General features: G+C 47.3%; 1 protein-coding gene across 3 annotated transcripts in view; it reads right to left on the reverse strand.

The window, feature by feature from the left end:
* COBLL1 (cordon-bleu WH2 repeat protein like 1) overlaps positions 1 to 19,822 on the reverse strand; it is a 204,525-nt gene that overhangs the window by 17,714 nt on the left and 166,989 nt on the right. For all 3 annotated transcript variants that reach the window (XM_075317272.1, XM_075317271.1, XM_075317270.1), the window contains exons 11-12: positions 6,636 to 6,906; positions 4,893 to 4,957 (exon numbers count right to left, since the gene is read on the reverse strand). In XM_075317272.1, the coding sequence (XP_075173387.1) occupies positions 4,893 to 4,957; positions 6,636 to 6,906 (336 nt within the window). The remainder of the gene's footprint in view (positions 1 to 4,892; positions 4,958 to 6,635; positions 6,907 to 19,822) is intronic.

The raw sequence follows: 19,822 nt of genomic DNA on the forward strand, positions 1-19,822 counted from the left end.
AAGTACCCCTTAGCACCCAACAAGCAGCTGTATTCTACAGAGGAACACACATATTCATTTTCTTCTGCATCGTCACCATAAAGAAACTAAATCAATGGATTGAATAGAATGCACGTGTCTTCCATATAGAGGGTCTACTGTACTTGTTCTTGTAGATACTCCAACTAATGCTTGAAAGTGTAGAGACTACAAGTTTTAATTTTTTCAGAAAAGTCAATTATGTTATTTGGGTTTTTATTACCACACAGCTATTTTATGTACACTTTTTTGCCTCAGAAATACACATCAGCTTAACTGAAATACCCCATAAAGAGGTCCTTCCACCAATTTGAGCATGTCACATTTGCTACATCATGGAATAGTGGCTGCAGAACTGAGAAAAAAAATAATTTCTCCTCTCTGTTGGGGCTGCATTATATCATAATATTTAGGCAATAATTTATGTTCTAGTTCAACTGTGTGTTATGCAAAGAAGAAGAATATACCCTCTTCTCTTATCTGAGCTCTGCAACTACTGTATATGGATACATAACACAGCTCTGAAGTATCATTAGACTGATTTGGTGGTATCCTGATAAACAAGTTGGATTACTTCGAAATGCGTCAACTAAACCACCCATAATCAGGAATTGTGAATTTTTATCCCATCTTGCAGCAGTGCAGATTAAACCACGTTTTTTTCTTCAGTATTTATGCATCATTACAAAAACACTTCCAGATTTCAACTCACAGTGCGGTTAGCTCTTACTCTGCCCCACACTGACTGCTATGAGATGAAACCTAGAAGTATTTGTAATGACACATAACACAGTTCTACTTTATCTCTATAAAGTAGCTCCAGAGATCAGTGAGGAGTTCAGGGCATGCTCTTTTCTACTTTGCATTATGTGTTATGTATCATTACATTGCGTTGGTGGTATTCTGATGAAAAAGTTGTATTACCTTGAAACGCGTCAAATAAACTGCTCATTATCCACAATTGTGTATTTGTATCCCATCTTGCAGCAGTGCAGATTAACCCATGTTTTTTCTTCAGCATTTATGTATCATTACAAACACTTCCAGATTTCATCTCACAGTGCTGTCAGCTCTCACCCTGCCCCACACTGACTGCTATGAGATGAAACCTAGAAGTATTTGTAATGACACAAACACAGTTCTGCTTTATCTCTATACAGTAGCTCCAGAGATCAGTGAGGAGATCAGGGCATGTTTTTCTTTTCTACCCTGCATTATGATGCCTGCTTATGGTTTGTCAGCCCCATGCATGGGAAGAAGCAGACACCCTCAGAAACAAGTCTCTATTAATGGTAATGCACAATTAAACTAAAACCTAAACTTTACAAGTTAATGTTGACACGGTAGACATTAAAAAAATAAAAACTAAGTTTTACTCAGGTTTTCAGCCACTATTCCATGAGGTGATGAGTTCAACATACTTAATCTAGTGAAAAGTCCCCCTTTAAGTCAGTAAACACTGCACTTCACTTTTATACTAAAAATTACATTTAGTTTTTTGTAAGAACCTCTGAGAATGAGTAATTCTTACTAGAAAAGGGCAAAAAGAAAAACTTGCAAAAAAAAAAAAAATTAAAAAAAAAAAATCACATTTAGCATGAGAAATATAGCTGCAATGTAATTCATTACTGCATATATCAGAGTGAGAGGCTTCATAACATTATAGCACCAATTATATTATCTCTTATTTTATACTACAACTCAACTCATTTTAATTATTCTGTCATTTCGGCTGAGACTTTCGCCACATAGAAGGGAAGAAAACAAAGTGAGAACCCAATTTTCCATACGTCACCACAGAGGTGTCAGAGGAGGCTCTCTGGTCATGCATATCGTACATAACACATGGAAAGTAAACTTGGAACATTTACATGAAATCATGTCAAAAACGTCAAGTCTGAGCCCTGGAATAACAACTTCATGAAGTTTCCTTGCATTTTACATGAGAAGAGTATTGCTAGTGAGGGCCGATCACGGATTACAGAATAGGCAGAGCCAAATTGGAAATATGGACGCTGTATACCCGGTGACATCAAATTGGTCATCAATCTATGGAATATTGTAATTAATAGATCTTGGAATAAAAACAAAGTTCTACAATTGGATAATCCCGTACCAAGGTAATCTTATATATGTGTCCCATGCTGTATACTGTGTAATGGCCGTGTCTGACCGTACAGGAACATGGTGAGATCATACCACATCTCCTGGGCCGGGGAGGACGCCAAAAAAAAAAAAAAAAAAAAAAAAGGTATACAGATATTGCAGCACGGGATCATAGCTGATTCTTTCTGGGAGGTAAAACAAGTTACACAATTGGATAACCCTGTACCAAGATAATATTATAAAATGTCCCTGCTATGTACTGTGTAATGGCCGTGTCTGACTGTACAGGGGCATGGTCAGATCATACCACATCTCCCAGGCCGAGGAGGCAGCAAAAAAGAATATATAGATATCACAGCACAGGATCGCAGCTAATTCTTTCTGGGAGGTAAAACAAGTTCCACAATTGGACAATCCTGTACCAAGATAATCTTATATATGTGTCCCTGCTATGTACTGTGTTATGGCCGTGTCTGACTGTACAGCGACATGGTCTGATCATACCACATCTCCTGGGCAGGGGAGGAAGTAATAAAGTGTACAGACATTACAGCATGGGATCACATCTGATTCTTTCTGGGAGGTAAAACAAATTTGTAAACAGGTCAACAACATCTGAACAATAGGCAAGAGGAAATGTAATTGTGACCAACAATGTGGATCAGAAAACCCTGCTTGCTACAAAGGGACTATATTGCAGAAAGTAATTGGTAGTGACTCAAGATACAATCTGAACCTGCAACGAAAAATAGTCATAAATCCACCACAATAAAGAATTAAATTTGTTTATTTAACATACACAATAGTAATACAGCTTATACAGTAAAAGACATAGTGCTAATGAGGAATACAACTGAGGAGAGCACAAAGGTACAGATCAAACTAACACAGGGTGAAGATAAAGTGCACATGCATAATAATAGCAAGAGCACTCAGTTCCACAGATGGGAACACACGCCCATAATAAAGTGCACATGCATAATAGCAGCAGAGATACTCAGCTTCAAAGTATGAAGCACTCACCCATAGTGTGCCGCCCCCGTGGCAGCAGCCGAGCTGCTCGGATCCGGGTTCTCAGTGGCTCGAGGGTCTCCGGACCCAGGTGTGGTGCGGCCACTCAAATGAAGGGGGTATTTACAAGGAATATTAGAGTTCATGACGCCACCCATGGTGTGTGGTAACTGGGGTAGATACCGCCGCTGCTTTTGGGGAGTACCCGGGGTGATAACAGGGGGCAGCCAGATGTTGTGACCCTCCACGGGTAGGGGGGGGAATGCCCCAGGACTCGGTGTGGGGATAAGGCTGTGGGATGCAGGGGTCCCTCTTGTACTCACTCAGTCCATTAAGCAGACACTGACAATCGGGTAAACCAAATCTCTGGATACCGCTGCCGCTGAGGGGAGCTAGTTCAGGTCCCGTCCCCAATGGTGCTGCCTGGTGATCCGTCACCTGCCTCCTGGCACTAAGTTTACTTCTCTGGTGGTTCTGGTAGTGTGGAACTTGCCGGGTCCCGCTCCCCACTGTGACTAAGTGTGGGAGCTTGCTCTCAGGGCTCACGCTTGGGATTTTCTGAAACGTTTTGGATGGAAAGTCCTATCCCCCTCGTTGCGCTAGTGCCCCGATTTTGGAGCGGTTGAAAACAAATCTTGAACGCTCCGTTCTTCACGGGTAAATTATCGGGTTGCATGCAGTTTCTCCCCGACCTAGGGTCCACATACCCAATCGTGTCTCGATCCCGGACCGGTGATGGTGCAAGGCCGCCGGCTGTCCTGCTCGACAGAGCCAAGCCCCTTGCCACGATCCCCTGAAGCCGGGGGGGTCCGACAACTCTAGGTCCAGACCACCGTCTGCAACCTAGACAGTTTCCTTATGGGAGTCACCGCTCCCGACCTCCTCAGAGCTCCTCACAGCTCGAGGGCTACTCTCTCACCACCACTCGCTAACTCACTCTTCAAATACTACGACTACACTCCACCTCCCCTCCCTGACCCCCCAGGTGGGCGACTCTATTCCACTCAAGCCATCCACTGGTGTGTCTGGTGGGTGTGGTGCAGGGTATATCTAGGATTTGATTTGCTGTTGTAGACAACACCATTTGGTTAGGGACCCATAACCAAGAGGGAGGTGGGTACTGCACGGCAGGGTAGGTTGTGCAATACCCTGTGACGATCTGATAGTCCAGGGGCGTCACAATAGTACCCTGGAATCTGTGAGGAGCTGTGTTTCCAGGACCCCAACGCGCGTTTCGCAAAGGCTTCTTCAGAGGTGTCAGTTTATTATGGGCATGTGTTCCCATCTGTGGAACTGAGTGCTCTTGCTGTTATTATGCATGTGCACTTTATCTTCATCCTGTGTTAGTTTGATCTGGAACTTTAGCTCTCCTCAGTTGTATTCCTCATTAGCACTATGTCTTTTACTGTATAAGCTGTATTACTATTGTTTCTGTTAAATAAACAAATTTAATTCTTTACTATGGTGGATTTATGACTCTTTTTGGTTATTGGTGTACATTTTTTTTTAACAGAAAGGGAAAAGGTTTTTTTCTTATAGAACCAGGATGCATGGCCGAAACACATAAGGCGAGGACTCTGACCAGCCCATGAGCACTTTGGTTTTATACCACCACTTTATGGAGTTCCAATAAAGAAGTATATTTTTACCAAGTCCCGGATCCCTCACCTTCTTTTTCTCCTTAGCATCTGAGCACCTCAACTTTACAGCAAAATGTAGTATATATGAGCATATCCTGGCGGTCCCGTTACACTTACCAATCTTATCATATTCCAGTGTTGTATTTTCAGTTGCAGCTTCATCTTTTATAAAAAGACTTGACCTGCAAGACATGGAAATATCAATTGCTGTACAAAAAAAATAAAAAATTCTAGGAAAAAAGCAAAACAATAAAATTATGAAACATTGCAGTTTAAAGGGGAACCTGTCAGCAGAAATTTTGCCTTAAACCTAAAAGTTTCCCCTTCTGCAGCTCCTGGGCTGCATTCTAGCAAGGTTCCTATAGTTATTGTGCCCCCTTTTAGATCAAAATAAATAGTTTATAAAGTGGTACCTTTCAGTTTGAAAATCTTGTTAATGGTACACGGGGGCAGGCTGTCTGGTGTTCGTTACTGTCCCTCCTGCCGCTTTAGGCCGTCCAACAACGCTCATTTACATACCTCAGGACGCCGCCCAGTGCGTCCGATGTCTCGCGCATGCGCCGTGCCAATGTAGAGGGACTGTGCACAGTGGGACCGCTGGTGACGTTGCGCAGGCACGATATTATGGGCGGTGCTGTGATTTTCATCAGCAAGCTCCCGCCCATAATCTCGTGCCCGTGCTTTCCCCTCTGCCTCCACCGTTCTGCGCATGCCCTGGCCAGATGACCAGATGATCGGTGGTGTCCTGCTCCGCTCCTCCCATCTATTTCCTGCTCCAGGGCTAGATGGGAAAGAGGTGACGTTGGGTCATGTGGCCAGGGCATAGGCATGAGGGAATGGTTCACAATTTGAAATTTGACTGACATGCTCAAAGTCTGCTACAAATTTTGACTCGGAGTTTGATGCGCACAAAATGTGCAGTATTATACTCTATAGTCTCTCAAAACCACATACTAAACATAGGTAAAAGAAAAAAACTTATACTTACAGAGCAGCTCTACAATGTACAATGTGGGGCCTAAAGGGTACTTTACACGCTGCGATCTCGATAGTGAGCGTACCCACCCCCGTCGGTTGTGCAACACGGGCAAATCGCTGCCTGTGGCACACAACCTCGTTAGTCCCCGTCACACGCACTTACCTTCCCTGCGAAGTCGCTCTGGCCGGCGATCCACCTCCTTTCTAAGGGGGCGGTTCGTGCGGCGTCACTGCGACGTCACACGGCAGCCGCCCAATAGAAGCGGAGGGGCGGAGATGAGCGGGACGTAACATCCCGCCCACCTCCTTCCTTCCTCATTGCCGGTGGACGCAGGTAAGGAGATGTTCCTCGTTCCTGTGGTGTCACACACAGCAATGTGTTGTGCTGCAGGAACGACGAACAACATCGTACCGGCAGCAGCAAGGACATTAAGGAAATGAGTGACGTGTCAACGAGCAACGTTTTTTCACATTTTTGTGCTCGTTGATCATCGCTCATCAGTGTCACACGCTGCGATGTCGGTAACGGCGCCGGATGTACATCACTAATGACATGACCCCGACGATATATCGTTACCGATATCGCAGCGTGTAAAGTACCCTTTAGAAGTACCAGAGGTGCCCCACTTATTGGACACCAGAGGGAACAAAGACGCCATTAAGGACCAAACTGGACCAGGGACGAATTGGATTGGCGCTGCTCCACAATAGATGATGACCGGGCATGTAGTTTTTTGGGATTTTTTTTTTTGTTTTTTTTTTACTTCCTTCCGAGCCTTCCATAATTCAGTAAAATGACAGCTGGTAGGCCACCATTTTGCTTGATTTGACCCAATGAATAGCAAAAAAAAAAATAAATGTAGATTCTGATCTGATGCTTACGTTCCATATGTACTGATGTCGTCCTGTGTAATCTTGGAAATCTCTTCTACAGTAGAAAGCAGAGAAGTATCGTGTGCGTCACAAGCCACGATCTTATCCATATCCGCAGTCTTGGCGTCTGAAGGTTCTTCAGTAGAAGATAAACTCATTTCTTCTTTGGCAGAACCATTGACATTTTCCTTAGAGATGGAATCGACTTCTTCCTTGAGAGACACGCTCAATTCCTCCCGCTCCTCGATCTCCTGCAGTTCTGGTGCGGAGATCAAATGCGCTGCAATCGATGGAGAAAAAGGAGCAACGATTTACACATTTATAGTGAGGGATGTTTTAGTGTCATTTTTCATTTTCTGAAAATGATGCAAATTTTTGGTGGATAAATAAGAATATGGCACAATATATATGGATGTGTGAGGACTTTACATATAACGTCAATGAAGTAGAGGACACAGACCGGCATACGGAGATAGGAACCAGTTATAGACCCCAATTTATCAATTGCATGTTTTGTTCTGTTTTTTTGTTGTTGTTTTTTTGGGGGGAGGTCATTTTGCATTTGTTGCAGCTGTAAGCTGATGAATTTTGCTAAAAACATAAATTTATATTTTCCCCCTCTTTACACCTTTTTGTGCCTTTCTAAAAAAAAAAAAAACTTACCGTATTTTTCGCTTTATAAGACGCACCTGATTATAAGACGCACCCCCAATGTGGCAGGCACACAGGCCCAGTGTGGCAGGCACACAGGCCCACTGTGGCAGGCACACATCACCCTCTGTTAGATATCGCCCCCATGTTGCTGCTTTTAGTAAAATAAACTCTTTCCTTACCTTCTGCAGCAGTGTCTTGTCTTGTGTCTCCCTCCTCGGGGTTGAGCTCCTCCTGTCTCCTGCACTTCCTACTTCCTGGTTCTAGTGCAGGTCATGTGATCGGGACAGCAGAGATATATCTCTGCGTGCCTAATCACAGCAGCAGGAGGGAGACCGGGCAGACGCTGGAGGAGGTGAGTAAAGAGTTTATTATTTTACTATGGGCAGCAGCATGGGGGCCATATCTAACACAGGGGGGAATGTGCCATCAAAGGTAAGCACAGGCAGATATAATATGCCCCGCTGCCCCAGCCCATCAGCGCGATGCAGTTTCAGCACCACACTGCTGATGGATAGCGGCTGTGCATATTATATGAGCGGGATCAGGAGATCTAATGCTGCCGCCCGCAGCTTTACCTGCCCCCACCAGCCCCCAGCACCGCTCCAGAGCGGCCCGCACCTCCACTGGACTCTGTATATATATATACACCCCCCCTCCTGAATATTCGGATTATAAGACGCACCCCCTACTTTCCCCCTAAAATTTGGGGGAACAAAAGTGCGTCTTATAAAGCGAAAAATACGGTACATATGTCTTTAAATTGTCTGACATTAGTCTTGTCTTAAACTGCAGCAAAATAAAAATCCACCAAACTTCACTCCAGGAAGGCACTGGCGTGAGATGCACCAAAAATATTCACGGCACACGTAGGTTCTACATATGCTATCATATGTGATCAGTGATCCATGATAGCACATGGAGATAAACTCACCTATCCCCGCTCCTGCTGTCTGTGGTGTCCAAGTCTCACGGATGTTGTATCCGGCCACTGTGTCTCACCGCTGCAGCTACTTCCGGGTCGACTAGGCAGCGCATAAATGCAAATGCGTGAGAATAATGAGCTGGCTTGGAAGCAGCAGAAAGTAGCGGGCGGAGACAGCATTGCTTGAGATGGGTGAGTTTAAAAAGCTTTTTATTTTCAATGTACAGTGGAACCTTGGTTTACGAGAACAATCCGTTCTGGGAGTGTGCTTGTAAACCAAGTTACTCGTCTATCATAGCAAAATTCCCCATAGGAAATAATGCAAGCCCAGACAATTTGTTCCACAACTTGTTCAATGTCCCATCCTGGTCCCTATTGTGCCATTCCACACATGCACAAACACACACAAACATATGCGCACACATATTAGGCTCACCATCCCTTCAGCTCCATCGCTGGCCTCCTGGTTCTTGTAGTTTGCCGGTGCAGGATGTGTATCGGGTAACCATCGCGACCGATGCCGGAGTTTCCGCTGCCAGAGCGCTGACGTCAAAGGCAGGAGACGCTTGAGTCTAAGTGGCCAGCGCGCTTGCCTTTGAGTAGCGGCTGATAGTGGACGTTTCTCCATAGTCGCGATGGTTACCGGATACATATCCTGTACCAGCGAACTCTACAAGAACCATAAGGCCGGCGATGGAACGGAAGGTAAGGTGACCATATTATGTGTGTGTTTTTGTGTGGACTGCAAAAGCGTGTCAGAGCGCGGTGAAAGTACGGAACCGGAAGTGTGTGCGGGGAGTATTTGCTCGTACAGCAAAGCTTGCTCGTAAACTGAGTTACAAATTTACAGCAAGCTTTGCTCATATAGCGAAATACTCGCACACCAGATTACTCGTAAACCGTGATTCAACTGTACGAGTTTTCCTGGTTCAGGTTTCATGGATCACACCATAGTGTGGTCTGTGGAACATCAGTGATGCCAGAAAAAAATTGGACATGTCTCCGTGCGGAAATCACGGACACGCCACATGGAGACACTGTCAGTGAAAAATCACTGATGTGTGCACAGATCCATTAATTTTAATGGGTCTGTGCGTGTCAGTGATTCTGGTACATATAAAAACTAGCACATACGTACCAGAATCACTGACGTATGAAACAGGCCTAATGCAGAGACATGTAATGACTGACAGCCTGCTCTCCTCACTGGTCTCAGTGCAATACTGTGTGTTATTACAATACGCTGGAATCAGAGCAGAGATTAGTGTAATTACCAACACTTCTTCAGCTTTCACCTCCCAGCAGCCAGTGTAGGGAGGGCAAAAGGAAAGTGTGCAAGAGAGTTCCCAAAATCACTAATTCCATACAAGTGCGGTGCACGGAACTACAGGCTGGTTCCTGAATCAAATATGCAGTGGATTAACAGAAGATTTCCAGCATCAGCAAGTTTAAAAATTTCCAGTAAGGTGTGTGGGGCGGGTGTGTGGGGGGGGGGGGGGGAAAGCAGAGCTGAGCTTTGTCTTATTACAAACACTTCAAGTAGTTTTCCTCTCACAGTGTTCTCAGTTCTTCTGTACTGCTGTTTACCACCACACTGACTGCTATGAGATGAAAGCTGAATAAGTGTTACTAATCGTACTGCTCTCTGCTCTCAGCACTTTGCAATCTCATACAGCTCTGATGTAAGATCAGTGAATAGAGAAGACTGCTTGTCGTTACATGTCTCACAAAAAGGAGAAAGCATGCTCAAGCTTCTTAGGAGCATGCTATTTATTTCCCCTGCATGACGGCTCCCGCTTATGATTGGTCAACCTCAGTCAGGGGAAGCAGTACACGCCCCCAGAGACAAATCTCTAGAAACACCTAGGTGAATTATAGCAAGCTATCATCTGAACGTGTCAAGCAATATCCTAGCAACAGAGAGGAGAAATACATAAAAAAAAAAAAAAATATATACAACATTTTACTCAGCAACTATTCCAAACTGTGGCAACTATAAAAGGGTACTCCGGGGAGATAAAGAAGGGAATTTTGTTTACTTACCGTAAATTCCTTTTCTTCTAGCTCCTATTGGGAGACCCAGACAATTGGGTGTATAGCTTCTGCCTCCGGAGGCCACACAAAGTATTACACTTTAAAAAGTGTAACCCCTCCCCTCTGCCTATACACCCCCCCGTGCATCACGGGCTCCTCAGTTTTGGTGCAAAAGCAGGAAGGAGGATACTTATAAATTGGTCTAAGGTAAATTCAATCCGAAGGATGTTCGGAGAACTGAAAACCATGAACCAAAAGAACAATTCAACATGAACAACATGTGTACACAAAAGAACAACAGCCCAAAGGGAACAGGGGCGGGTGCTGGGTCTCCCAATAGGAGCTAGAAGAAAAGGAATTTACGGTAAGTAAACAAAATTCCCTTCTTCTTTGTCGCTCCATTGGGAGACCCAGACAATTGGGACGTCCAAAAGCAGTCCCTGGGTGGGTAAAAGAATACCCTGAGAAAAAGAGCCAACAACGGCCCTCCTCTTACAGGTGGGCAACCGCCGCCTGAAGGACTAGCCTACCTAGACTGGCATCCGCCGAAGCATAGGTATGCACCTGATAGTGTTTCGTGAAAGTGTGCAGACTAGACCAGGTAGCTGCCTGACACACCTGCTGAGCCGTCGCCCGGTGCCGCAATGCCCAGGACGCACCCACGGCTCTGGTAGAATGGGCTTTCAGCCCTGAAGGAATCGGAAGCCCAGAAGAACGGTAGGCTTCAAAAATCGGTTCCTTGATCCACCGAGCCCAGGTTGACTTGGAAGCCTGCGACCCCTTACGCTGGCCAGCGACAAGGACAAAGAGCGCATCAGAACGGCGCAGTGGCGTCGTGCGAGACACGTAGATCCGGAGTGCTCTCACTAGATCTAACAAATGCAAATCCTTTTCACATTGGTGAATTGGATGAGGGCAAAATGAAGGTAAGGAAATATCCTGATTGAGATGAAAAGGGGACACCACTTTGGGGAGAAAGTCCGGGACCGGACGCAGAACCACCTTATCCTGGTGAAATACCAGGAAGGGGGCTTTGCATGACAGCGCTGCAAGCTCTGACACTATTCGGAGTGATGTGACTGCCACTAGAAATGCCACCTTCTGCGAAAGACGTGATAGAGAGACATCCTTCAGCGGCTCGAAAGGTGGTTTCTGAAGAGCCCGTAGAACCCTGTTGAGATCCCAGGGTTCCAGTGGACGCTTGTAAGGTGGAACTATGTGGCAAGCTCCCTGCAGGAACGTGCGGACCTGCGGAAGCCTGGCTAGACACTTTTGAAAAAACACAGAAAGCGCGGAGACTTGTCCCTTGAGAGAGCCGAGAGACAAACCCTTGTCCATTCCGGATTGAAGGAAGGAAAGAAACGTGGGTAAGGCAAACGGCCAGGGGGTAAACCCCTTATCAGAGCACCAGGCTAAGAAGATCCTCCAAGCCCTGTGATAGATCTTGGCTGACGTTGGTTTCCTGGCCTGTCTCATAGTGGCAATGACCTCTTGAGATAACCCTGAGGACGCTAGGAGCCAGGACTCAATGGCCACACAGTCAGGTTGAGGGCCGCAGAATTCAGATGGAAAAATGGCCCTTGAGACAGCAAGTCTGGTCGGTCTGGGAGCGCCCACGGTTGACCCACCGTGAGGTGCCACAAGTCCGGGTACCACGACCTCCTCGGCCAGTCTGGAGCGACGAGGATGGCGCGGCGGCAGTCGGACCTGATCTTGCGCAACACTCTGGGCAGCATTGCCAGAGGAGGGAATACATAAGGCAGTCGAAACTGCGACCAATCTTGAACTAAGGCGTCCGCCGCCAGAGCTCTGTGATCCTGAGACCGTGCCATGAATGCCGGGACTTTGTTGTTGTGCCGAGACGCCATTAGATCGACGTTCCCCAGCGGCAACAGATCTCTTGAAACACGTCCGGGTGAAGAGACCATTCCCCTGCGTCCATGCCCTGGCGACTGAGAAAGTCTGCTTCCCAGTTTTCTACGCCTGGGATGTGAACCGCAGAGATGGTGGAGGCTGTGGCCTCCGCCCACAGCAGAATCCGCCGAACTTCTTGGAAGGCTTGAGGACTGCGAGTGCCGCCCTGGTGGTTGATGTACGCGACCGCCGTGGCGTTGTCCGACTGTATGCGGATCTGCCTGCCCTCCAGCCACCGATGGAACGCTTTTAGGGCTAGATACACTGCCCTTATCTCCAGAACATTGATCTGAAGGGAGGACTCTGTCGGAGACCAGGTTCCCTGAGCCTTGTGGTGGAGAAAAACCGCTCCCCACCCTGACAGACTCGCGTCCGTCGTGACCACAGCCCAGGATGGGGGCAGGAAAGATTTTCCCTTCGACAGGGAAGTGGGAAGAAGCCACCACTGAAGAGAGGTCTTGGCTGCCAGAGAAAGAGAGACGTTCCTGTCTAAGGATGTCGACCTCTTGTCCCATTTGCTGAGAATGTCCCATTGGAGTGGACGCAGATGAAACTGCGCAAAGGGAACTGCCTCCATTGCTGCCACCATCTTCCCCAGGAAGTGCATGAGGCGCCTCAAGGGGTGTGACTGGGCCCGAAGGAGAGATTGCACCCCTGTTTGCAGCGAACGCTGTTTGTCCAGCGGTAGCTTGACTATCGCTGAGAGAGTATGAAACTCCATCCCGAGGTAAGTCAGTGATTGGGTCGGAGTCAATTTTGACTTTGGGAAATTGATGATCCACCCGAACCTCTGGAGCGTCTCCAGAGCCACGGTCAGACTGTGTTGACATGCCACCCGGGAGGGTGCCTTGACTAGGAGATCGTCTAAGTAAGGGATCACTGAGTGGCCCTGAGAATGTAGGACCGCCACCACGGATGCCATGACCTTGGTGAAGACCCGTGGGGCTGTCGCCAGGCCAAAAGGCAGGAAGCGTTGATGCTCTGGAGCGATCGGCACGTGGAGATAGGCATCCCTGATGTCGATTGATGCCAGGAAGTCTCCTTGGGACATCGAAGCGATGACAGAGCGGAGGGATTCCATGCGAAACCGCCTGGTTCTCACATGTCTGTTGAGCAATTTGAGGTCCAAAACGGGACGGAATGAACCGTCCTTTTTTGGTACCACGAACAGGGTCGAGTAAAAGCCGCGACCACGTTCCTGAAGGGGAACGGGGATCACAACTCCTTCTGTCTTCAGAGTGTCCACCGCCTGAAAAAGTGCAACGGTTCGCTCGGGAGGCGGAGATGTTCTGAAAAAACGAGTCGGAGGACGAGAGCTGAACTCTATCCTGTAACCGTGAGACAGAATGTCCCTCACCCATCGGTCTTGGACATGTGGCCACCAGGCGTCGCAAAAGCGGGAGAGCCTGCCACCGACCGAGGATGCGGTTTGGGGAGGCCGAAAGTCATGAGGAGGCCGCCTTGGAGACGGTGCCTTCGGCGGTCTTTGGAGGACGTGACTTAGACCGGCATGCAGAAGAGTTTCTCTGGCTCTTCTGTGGCCTGTTGGACGATGAGGATTGGGACCTGGCTGAGGGCCAAAAGGACCGAAACCTCGCTTGAATTTTTCGTTGCTGAGGTCTCTTTGGTTTGTGCTGGGGTAAGGACGAGTCCTTTCCCTTGGATTGCTTAATAATTTCATCCAATTGTTCGCCAAACAATCGGTCGCCAGAAAAGGGCAAACCGGTCAAGAACTTCTTGGAAGCAGAGTCTGCCTTCCATTCGCGTAGCCACATGGCCCTGCGGACTGCCACCGAATTGGCGGATGCTACCGCTGTACGGCTAGCCGAGTCCAGGACAGCATTCATGGCGTAGGATGAAAATACCGACGCCTGAGACGTCAAAGACGCTATTTGCGGAGCAGAGGTACGGGTGACCGCATTAATCTCAGACAGACAAACTGAGATAGCCTGGAGTGCCCACACTGCTGCAAAGGCTGGGGCAAAGGACGCGCCTATGGCTTCATAGATGGATTTCATTAGGAGCTCTATCTGCCTGTCCGTGGCATCCTTGAGCGTTGAACCGTCAGCCACTGCCACTACGGATCTAGCCGCCAGTCTAGAGACTGGAGGATCCACCTTGGGACATTGAGCCCAACCCTTAACTACGTCAGGGGGGGAAGGGGTAACGTGTGTCATTAAGGCGTTTAGTAAAGCGCTTGTCCGGGAAAGCCCTGTGCTTCTGGACAGCATCTCTGAAGTTCGAGTGATCGAAGAAAGCACTCCGAGTACGTCTGGGAAACCTAAATTGGTGTTTCTCCTGCTGTGCTGCCGACTCCTCTATAGGTAGAGCTGGGGGAGAAAGATCTAGCACCTGGTTGATGGACGATATAAGGTCATTTACTACGGCGTCCCCTTCAGGTGTATCAAGATTGAGAGCAACGTCAGGGTCAGAGTCCTGGGCTGCGACCTCCGCCTCATCCTCTAGAGAGTCCTCAAGCTGAGACCCCGAACAGCGTGATGAAGTCGGGGAAGATTCTAAGCGAGCCCGCTTAGCCGGTCTGGGACTGCGGTCCGTGCCGGAGTCCTCCACGTAATAACTAGAGGGCACCCCAGGAGCACGCTTCGTCACAGACCGAGAGGGGCCTGGGGGCGATCCCGCAGTGCCCGGGGCCTGTGTAAGGGCCGGTCTGGGCTACAAAGCTTCTAGTATCTTAGCAGACCATTTGTCCATAGACTGAGCCATGGATTGTGAAAGTGACTCAGAGAGTTTCTCAGCAAAAGCTGCAAACTCTGTCCCTGCCGCCTGGACAGGGGAAGCCGGCGGTTCTACCTGGGCCGAGGGTCCCACCAGTGCCCCAGGCTCCGGCTGAGCGAGTGCCACATGGCCCGAGCATTGCTCACAGTGAGGGTAGGTGGAACCTGCAGGTAGCATAGCCGCACAAGAGGTACAGGTTGCAAAATAACCCTGTGTCTTGGCACCCTTGCTCCCAGGAGAGTGATCACTGAGGGATATATAGCCACAAGCTAACAGTACAGCCGAACCGAGAAAATGTATACAATATAATATATATATATATACAGTTCAGCACTCTAGGGGGCCCAGCACCGGTGGGAAGAAGCCACCTAGCTTACCGACCGCTCAAGCAGTGTGTGGCCACCAGATTCCCTGCCTCGGGTCTCCCAGAGGTGCTGCCAGAAATCCTCCACCGGCAGAATGTGCTTAAAACATGGCCGTCGGCGTTCACAGGGGAGGAGGGAGCCGTGGGCGTAACCACAAAAGTGCGGGAATCTGGTGCCCCAGAGTGAATAGTGAGGGGGGCGGAGGACAGCCAAGTGTGCTCCAGCCCTCACTGTCGGCGTCAGACCGACCGTCCCGCCCTTCCCCCTGACTGGCAGGCCCGGGGGCGGGAGTTTAAGGCACTAGGCCGCAAAAGCCGGGGACTAAAGTTAAAAACCGCGGCCGGCAAGCAGGCGCGGTCGGCGCGGTAGTCCCGGTCTCATACCAACAGCGCAGTCGCTGCAGCGTCTGAGGTCAAGGTGTTCCATGCACCGTCCCCAAGGGGACACAGAGTACCTGTAGATGCAGGGTCCTGTCCGTGATGATACTCAGTCTCCTGTCCGACAGAATCCCCCAGGGGCTGCGGAGGGAGCCCGGTCCCAGTGCCTGGATGACCGGATAGGATCCCACTTCTCCCAGAGCCCCTAAGGGATGGGGAAGGAAAACGGCATGTGGCTCCGGCCTGTGTACCCGCAATGGGTACCTCAACCTTAACAACACCGCCGACTTAGTGGGGTGAGAAGGGAGCATGCCGGGAGCCCTGTTAGGGCCCTCTTTTCTTCCATCCGATATAATCAGCAGCTGCTGCTGACTAAAAATGGGAGCATGAGTGCATGTGTGCCTCCTTCAACACAAAGCATAAAACTGAGGAGCCCGTGATGCACGGGGGGGTGTATAGGCAGAGGGGAGGGGTTACACTTTTTAAAGTGTAATACTTTGTGTGGCCTCCGGAGGCAGAAGCTATACACCCAATTGTCTGGGTCTCCCAATGGAGCGACAAAGAAATAAAATTATTCTACCTCCCCTGTCCCCATAAACTATACAGATGGGATGCACAGTACAGTTCTATTACCCTTACAATAGGTGTAATTTAGTGTAATGCAGGAGCTGCTCTTTCTGCTCCCCCTCCCCTCTGGGATGTTACATCACACATCAGGGGGTATGGCCTGCTCCCTGCTATTGGTAACATCACGATAATAGCCGTATATACACGCTGTTCTCCAACAGAAGCTGCTATATCAGGGCTGTTACTAACAGCATTGAGCAGGCCATGCTCCCTGATGTGTGATGTAACATCCCAGAGGGGAGGGGGATCAGAAAGAACAGCTCTTGTCACACTGAATTACAGGTATTGTAAGGATAATAGAACTGCACTGTGCATCTCATCTTTATAGTTTATTAGGGCAGGGACAGTAAAAGAATTTGTTTTATCTCCCCGGAGTACCCCTTTAATATGGTCAAACTGGTGAAAGGTCCTCTTTAAATGACAAAGACAACCTAAAAAAATGGCTCAAAACTGTGTAAATATTAAAACAACTAAGAAAAAGCAAATTACTCCAGAAACGTGGAGAAACAATAATGATGATTCAGGGTAATAAGCTTTCTAATAAATCCGTATTGTGCTGTGTGCACGCTTTCAGGCAGGGGCTGTGCGCTCTTGTCTCCTAAGAAATGCATGTCTAAGAGGTTTTTCAGCGCATTGGGGGTGCTCCTGAGACCACCATTTGCTTCATAGAGGACCTAAAGCATATAAAATACCTCTGAATACTTTAATTGTTCCTTAAAAATAATGAAAATAAAATATTTTTATTTATGTTTTATTGGATAATTTTAGATCTCACTATCTAGCACCACACTGCTTCCCGATAATGAAATAATAGTAGTAATAATAATAAATAAAAAATATGCCATTTATCATCATTATTTTTTTTATTATAGCGCCATTTATTCCACAGCGCTATACATGTGAAAAAGGGGTATACATAATAGGGACATATCTGTGTTTTAGATTGCCACTCACTAGAGACAATGGGTCATTAAGAAGAAAGTTTATTCACTGCAGTGTGGAAGCATTAACCCTTTCAGCAAGTTTAAAATAAAAAATTCTCTTCCTAAAATTTACTTGTTCATTATTGTAACAAATGTTTGATTGCCCTTTACTTATTGCTAAATAAGAATATTATTTAATAACACAACTTATGTATATTTATTTTAGTAATATATATATATATATATATATATATATATATATATATATATATATATTATGCATATATATATATACACACACACACACATTTTATATTTTATATTTTATATTATATTATATTATATATATATTATATATATATATATATATATATATATATATATATATATATATATATATATATATATATATATATATATATATATATATATATATATATATATATATATATATATATATATATATATATATATATATATTATACACACACATACATATACATACACACACACACACACACACACACACACACACACACACACACACACATACATCTATATATACATATATATGTAAAAAAAAAAAATTACCTTCTCACCCCCTGTGGGTGGTTGTTTGTCCTTCCTCATTCTCGGGTCCTCTACCAGAGGCCTGGGAGTTTGAGGGTTCTGCACAGGATCTTAGTTGTTCCTGCGCTTTTCTGGACAGAGAGCTCAATGTTGGTCCTGGAATCTGTTACAGCCATTTTTCCAACTTAGGGGTCACTGCTCCAAGTGCTCCTATCACCACTGGAATCACTGTTACCTTCACCTTCCACATCTTCTCCAGTTGTTCTTTAAGGCCCTGGCATTTCTCCAGCTTCTCATTTTCCTTCTTTCTGATGTTACTGTCATTAGGCACTGCCACATCTATTATCATTGCTGTCTTCTGACCCTTGTCTACTATCACGATATCTGGTTGGTTAGCTACCACTTGCTTATCTGTCTGGATCTTGAAGTCCCACAGGATTTTAGCCCTTTCATTCTCCACCACTTTTTTTGGGGTCTCCCACTTGGACGTCGGGGGACTTAGCCCATACACTGTACAGATATTCCTGTATACAATTCCCGCTACTTAGTTGTGGCGTTCGGTGTACGCTGTTCCTGCTTTCATTTTGCATCCTGCCACTATATGTTGGATTGTTTCCGTGGTTTCTTTACATAGTCTACACCTTAGGTCTTGTCTTGTGTGGTAGATCCCTGCTTCTATGGATCTGGTACTTAGCGCCTGCTCTTGTGCTGCTATGATTAGTGCCCCTGTGCTGTCCTGGAGTCCAGCTTTCTCCAGCCATTGGTAGGATTTCTTCATGTCAGCCACCTCCATTATCTGTCTATGGTACATCCCATGCAGCGGCTTGTCTTGCCATGGCACTTCATGTTCTTGTTCTTCCTTCCCGGATTGTTGTTGTTGCGGTCTTAGGGGCACTTTGCACACTAAGACATCGCAGGCCGATGCTGCGATGCCGAGTGCGATAGTGCCCGCCCCCGTCGCAGCAGCGATATGTGGTGATAGCTGGCGTAGCGAAAGTTATCGCTATGCCAGCTTCACACACACACTCACCTGCCGTGCGACGTCCCTGTGGCCGGCGACCCGCCTCCTTGTTAAGGGGGCGGGTCGTGCGGCGTCACTGCGACGTCACACGGCAGCCGGCCAATAAGAGCGGAGGGGCGGAGATGAGCAAGATGTAAACATCCTGCCCACCTCCTTCCTTCCGCATATCCTACGGAAGCCGCAGTGAGGCCGGTAGGAGACGTTCCTCGCTCCTGCGACTTCACACACAGCGATGTGTGCTGCCGCAGGAGCGAGGAACAACATCGGACCGTCGCGTCAGCGTAATCATGGATTACGCCGACGCTGCACCGATGATACGATTACGACGCTTTTGCGGTCGTTAATCGTATCATCCAGCCTTTACACACTGCGATGTCGCATGCGATGCCGGAAGTGCGTCATTTTCAATTTGACCCCACCGACATCGCACCTGCGATGTCGCAGTGTGCAAAGTGCCCCTTAGGCTCTCCTTCAGCATTTCATCTTTTGATGCCATTTTTCTGATGTATTCCTGGATACTTCTTGTTTCATCCATGATGGTGGCTTGGACACCTATCAAGCCTCGACCACCCTCCTTTCTGTTGGTATACAATCTTTGGGTGTTTGACTTGGGGTGGAGACCACCATGCATTGTGAGGAGCTTCCGGGTCTTCACATCTGCAGCTTCCATTTCTTCTTTTGGCCAGCACACTATGCCAGCAGGGTATCTGGTACCTGGCAGAGCGTATGTATTTATGGCGCAGATCTTATTCTTCCGATTGAGCTGGCTCTTTAGGACCTGTCTTACCCTTTGATGGTATTTGGATGTTGCTGCTTTCCGTGCCTCCTCATCGTGGTTACCATATCCCTGTGGGATGCCAAGGTACTTGTAGCAGGTTTGTACATCTGCTATGTGCCCTGCCGGTAGTTCTACTCCATCAGTCTTTACTACCTTGCCTCTCTTTATGACCAGCCGGCCACACTTCTCCAGTCCGAAGGACATCCCAATGTCTTCGCTGTATATCCTGGTCAGGTGGATCAGTGAACTGATGTCTCGTTCATTTTTCGCATACA

Source organism: Anomaloglossus baeobatrachus, chromosome 7, assembly GCF_048569485.1.
Source record: "Anomaloglossus baeobatrachus isolate aAnoBae1 chromosome 7, aAnoBae1.hap1, whole genome shotgun sequence".
NCBI lineage: Eukaryota > Metazoa > Chordata > Amphibia > Anura > Aromobatidae > Anomaloglossus > Anomaloglossus baeobatrachus.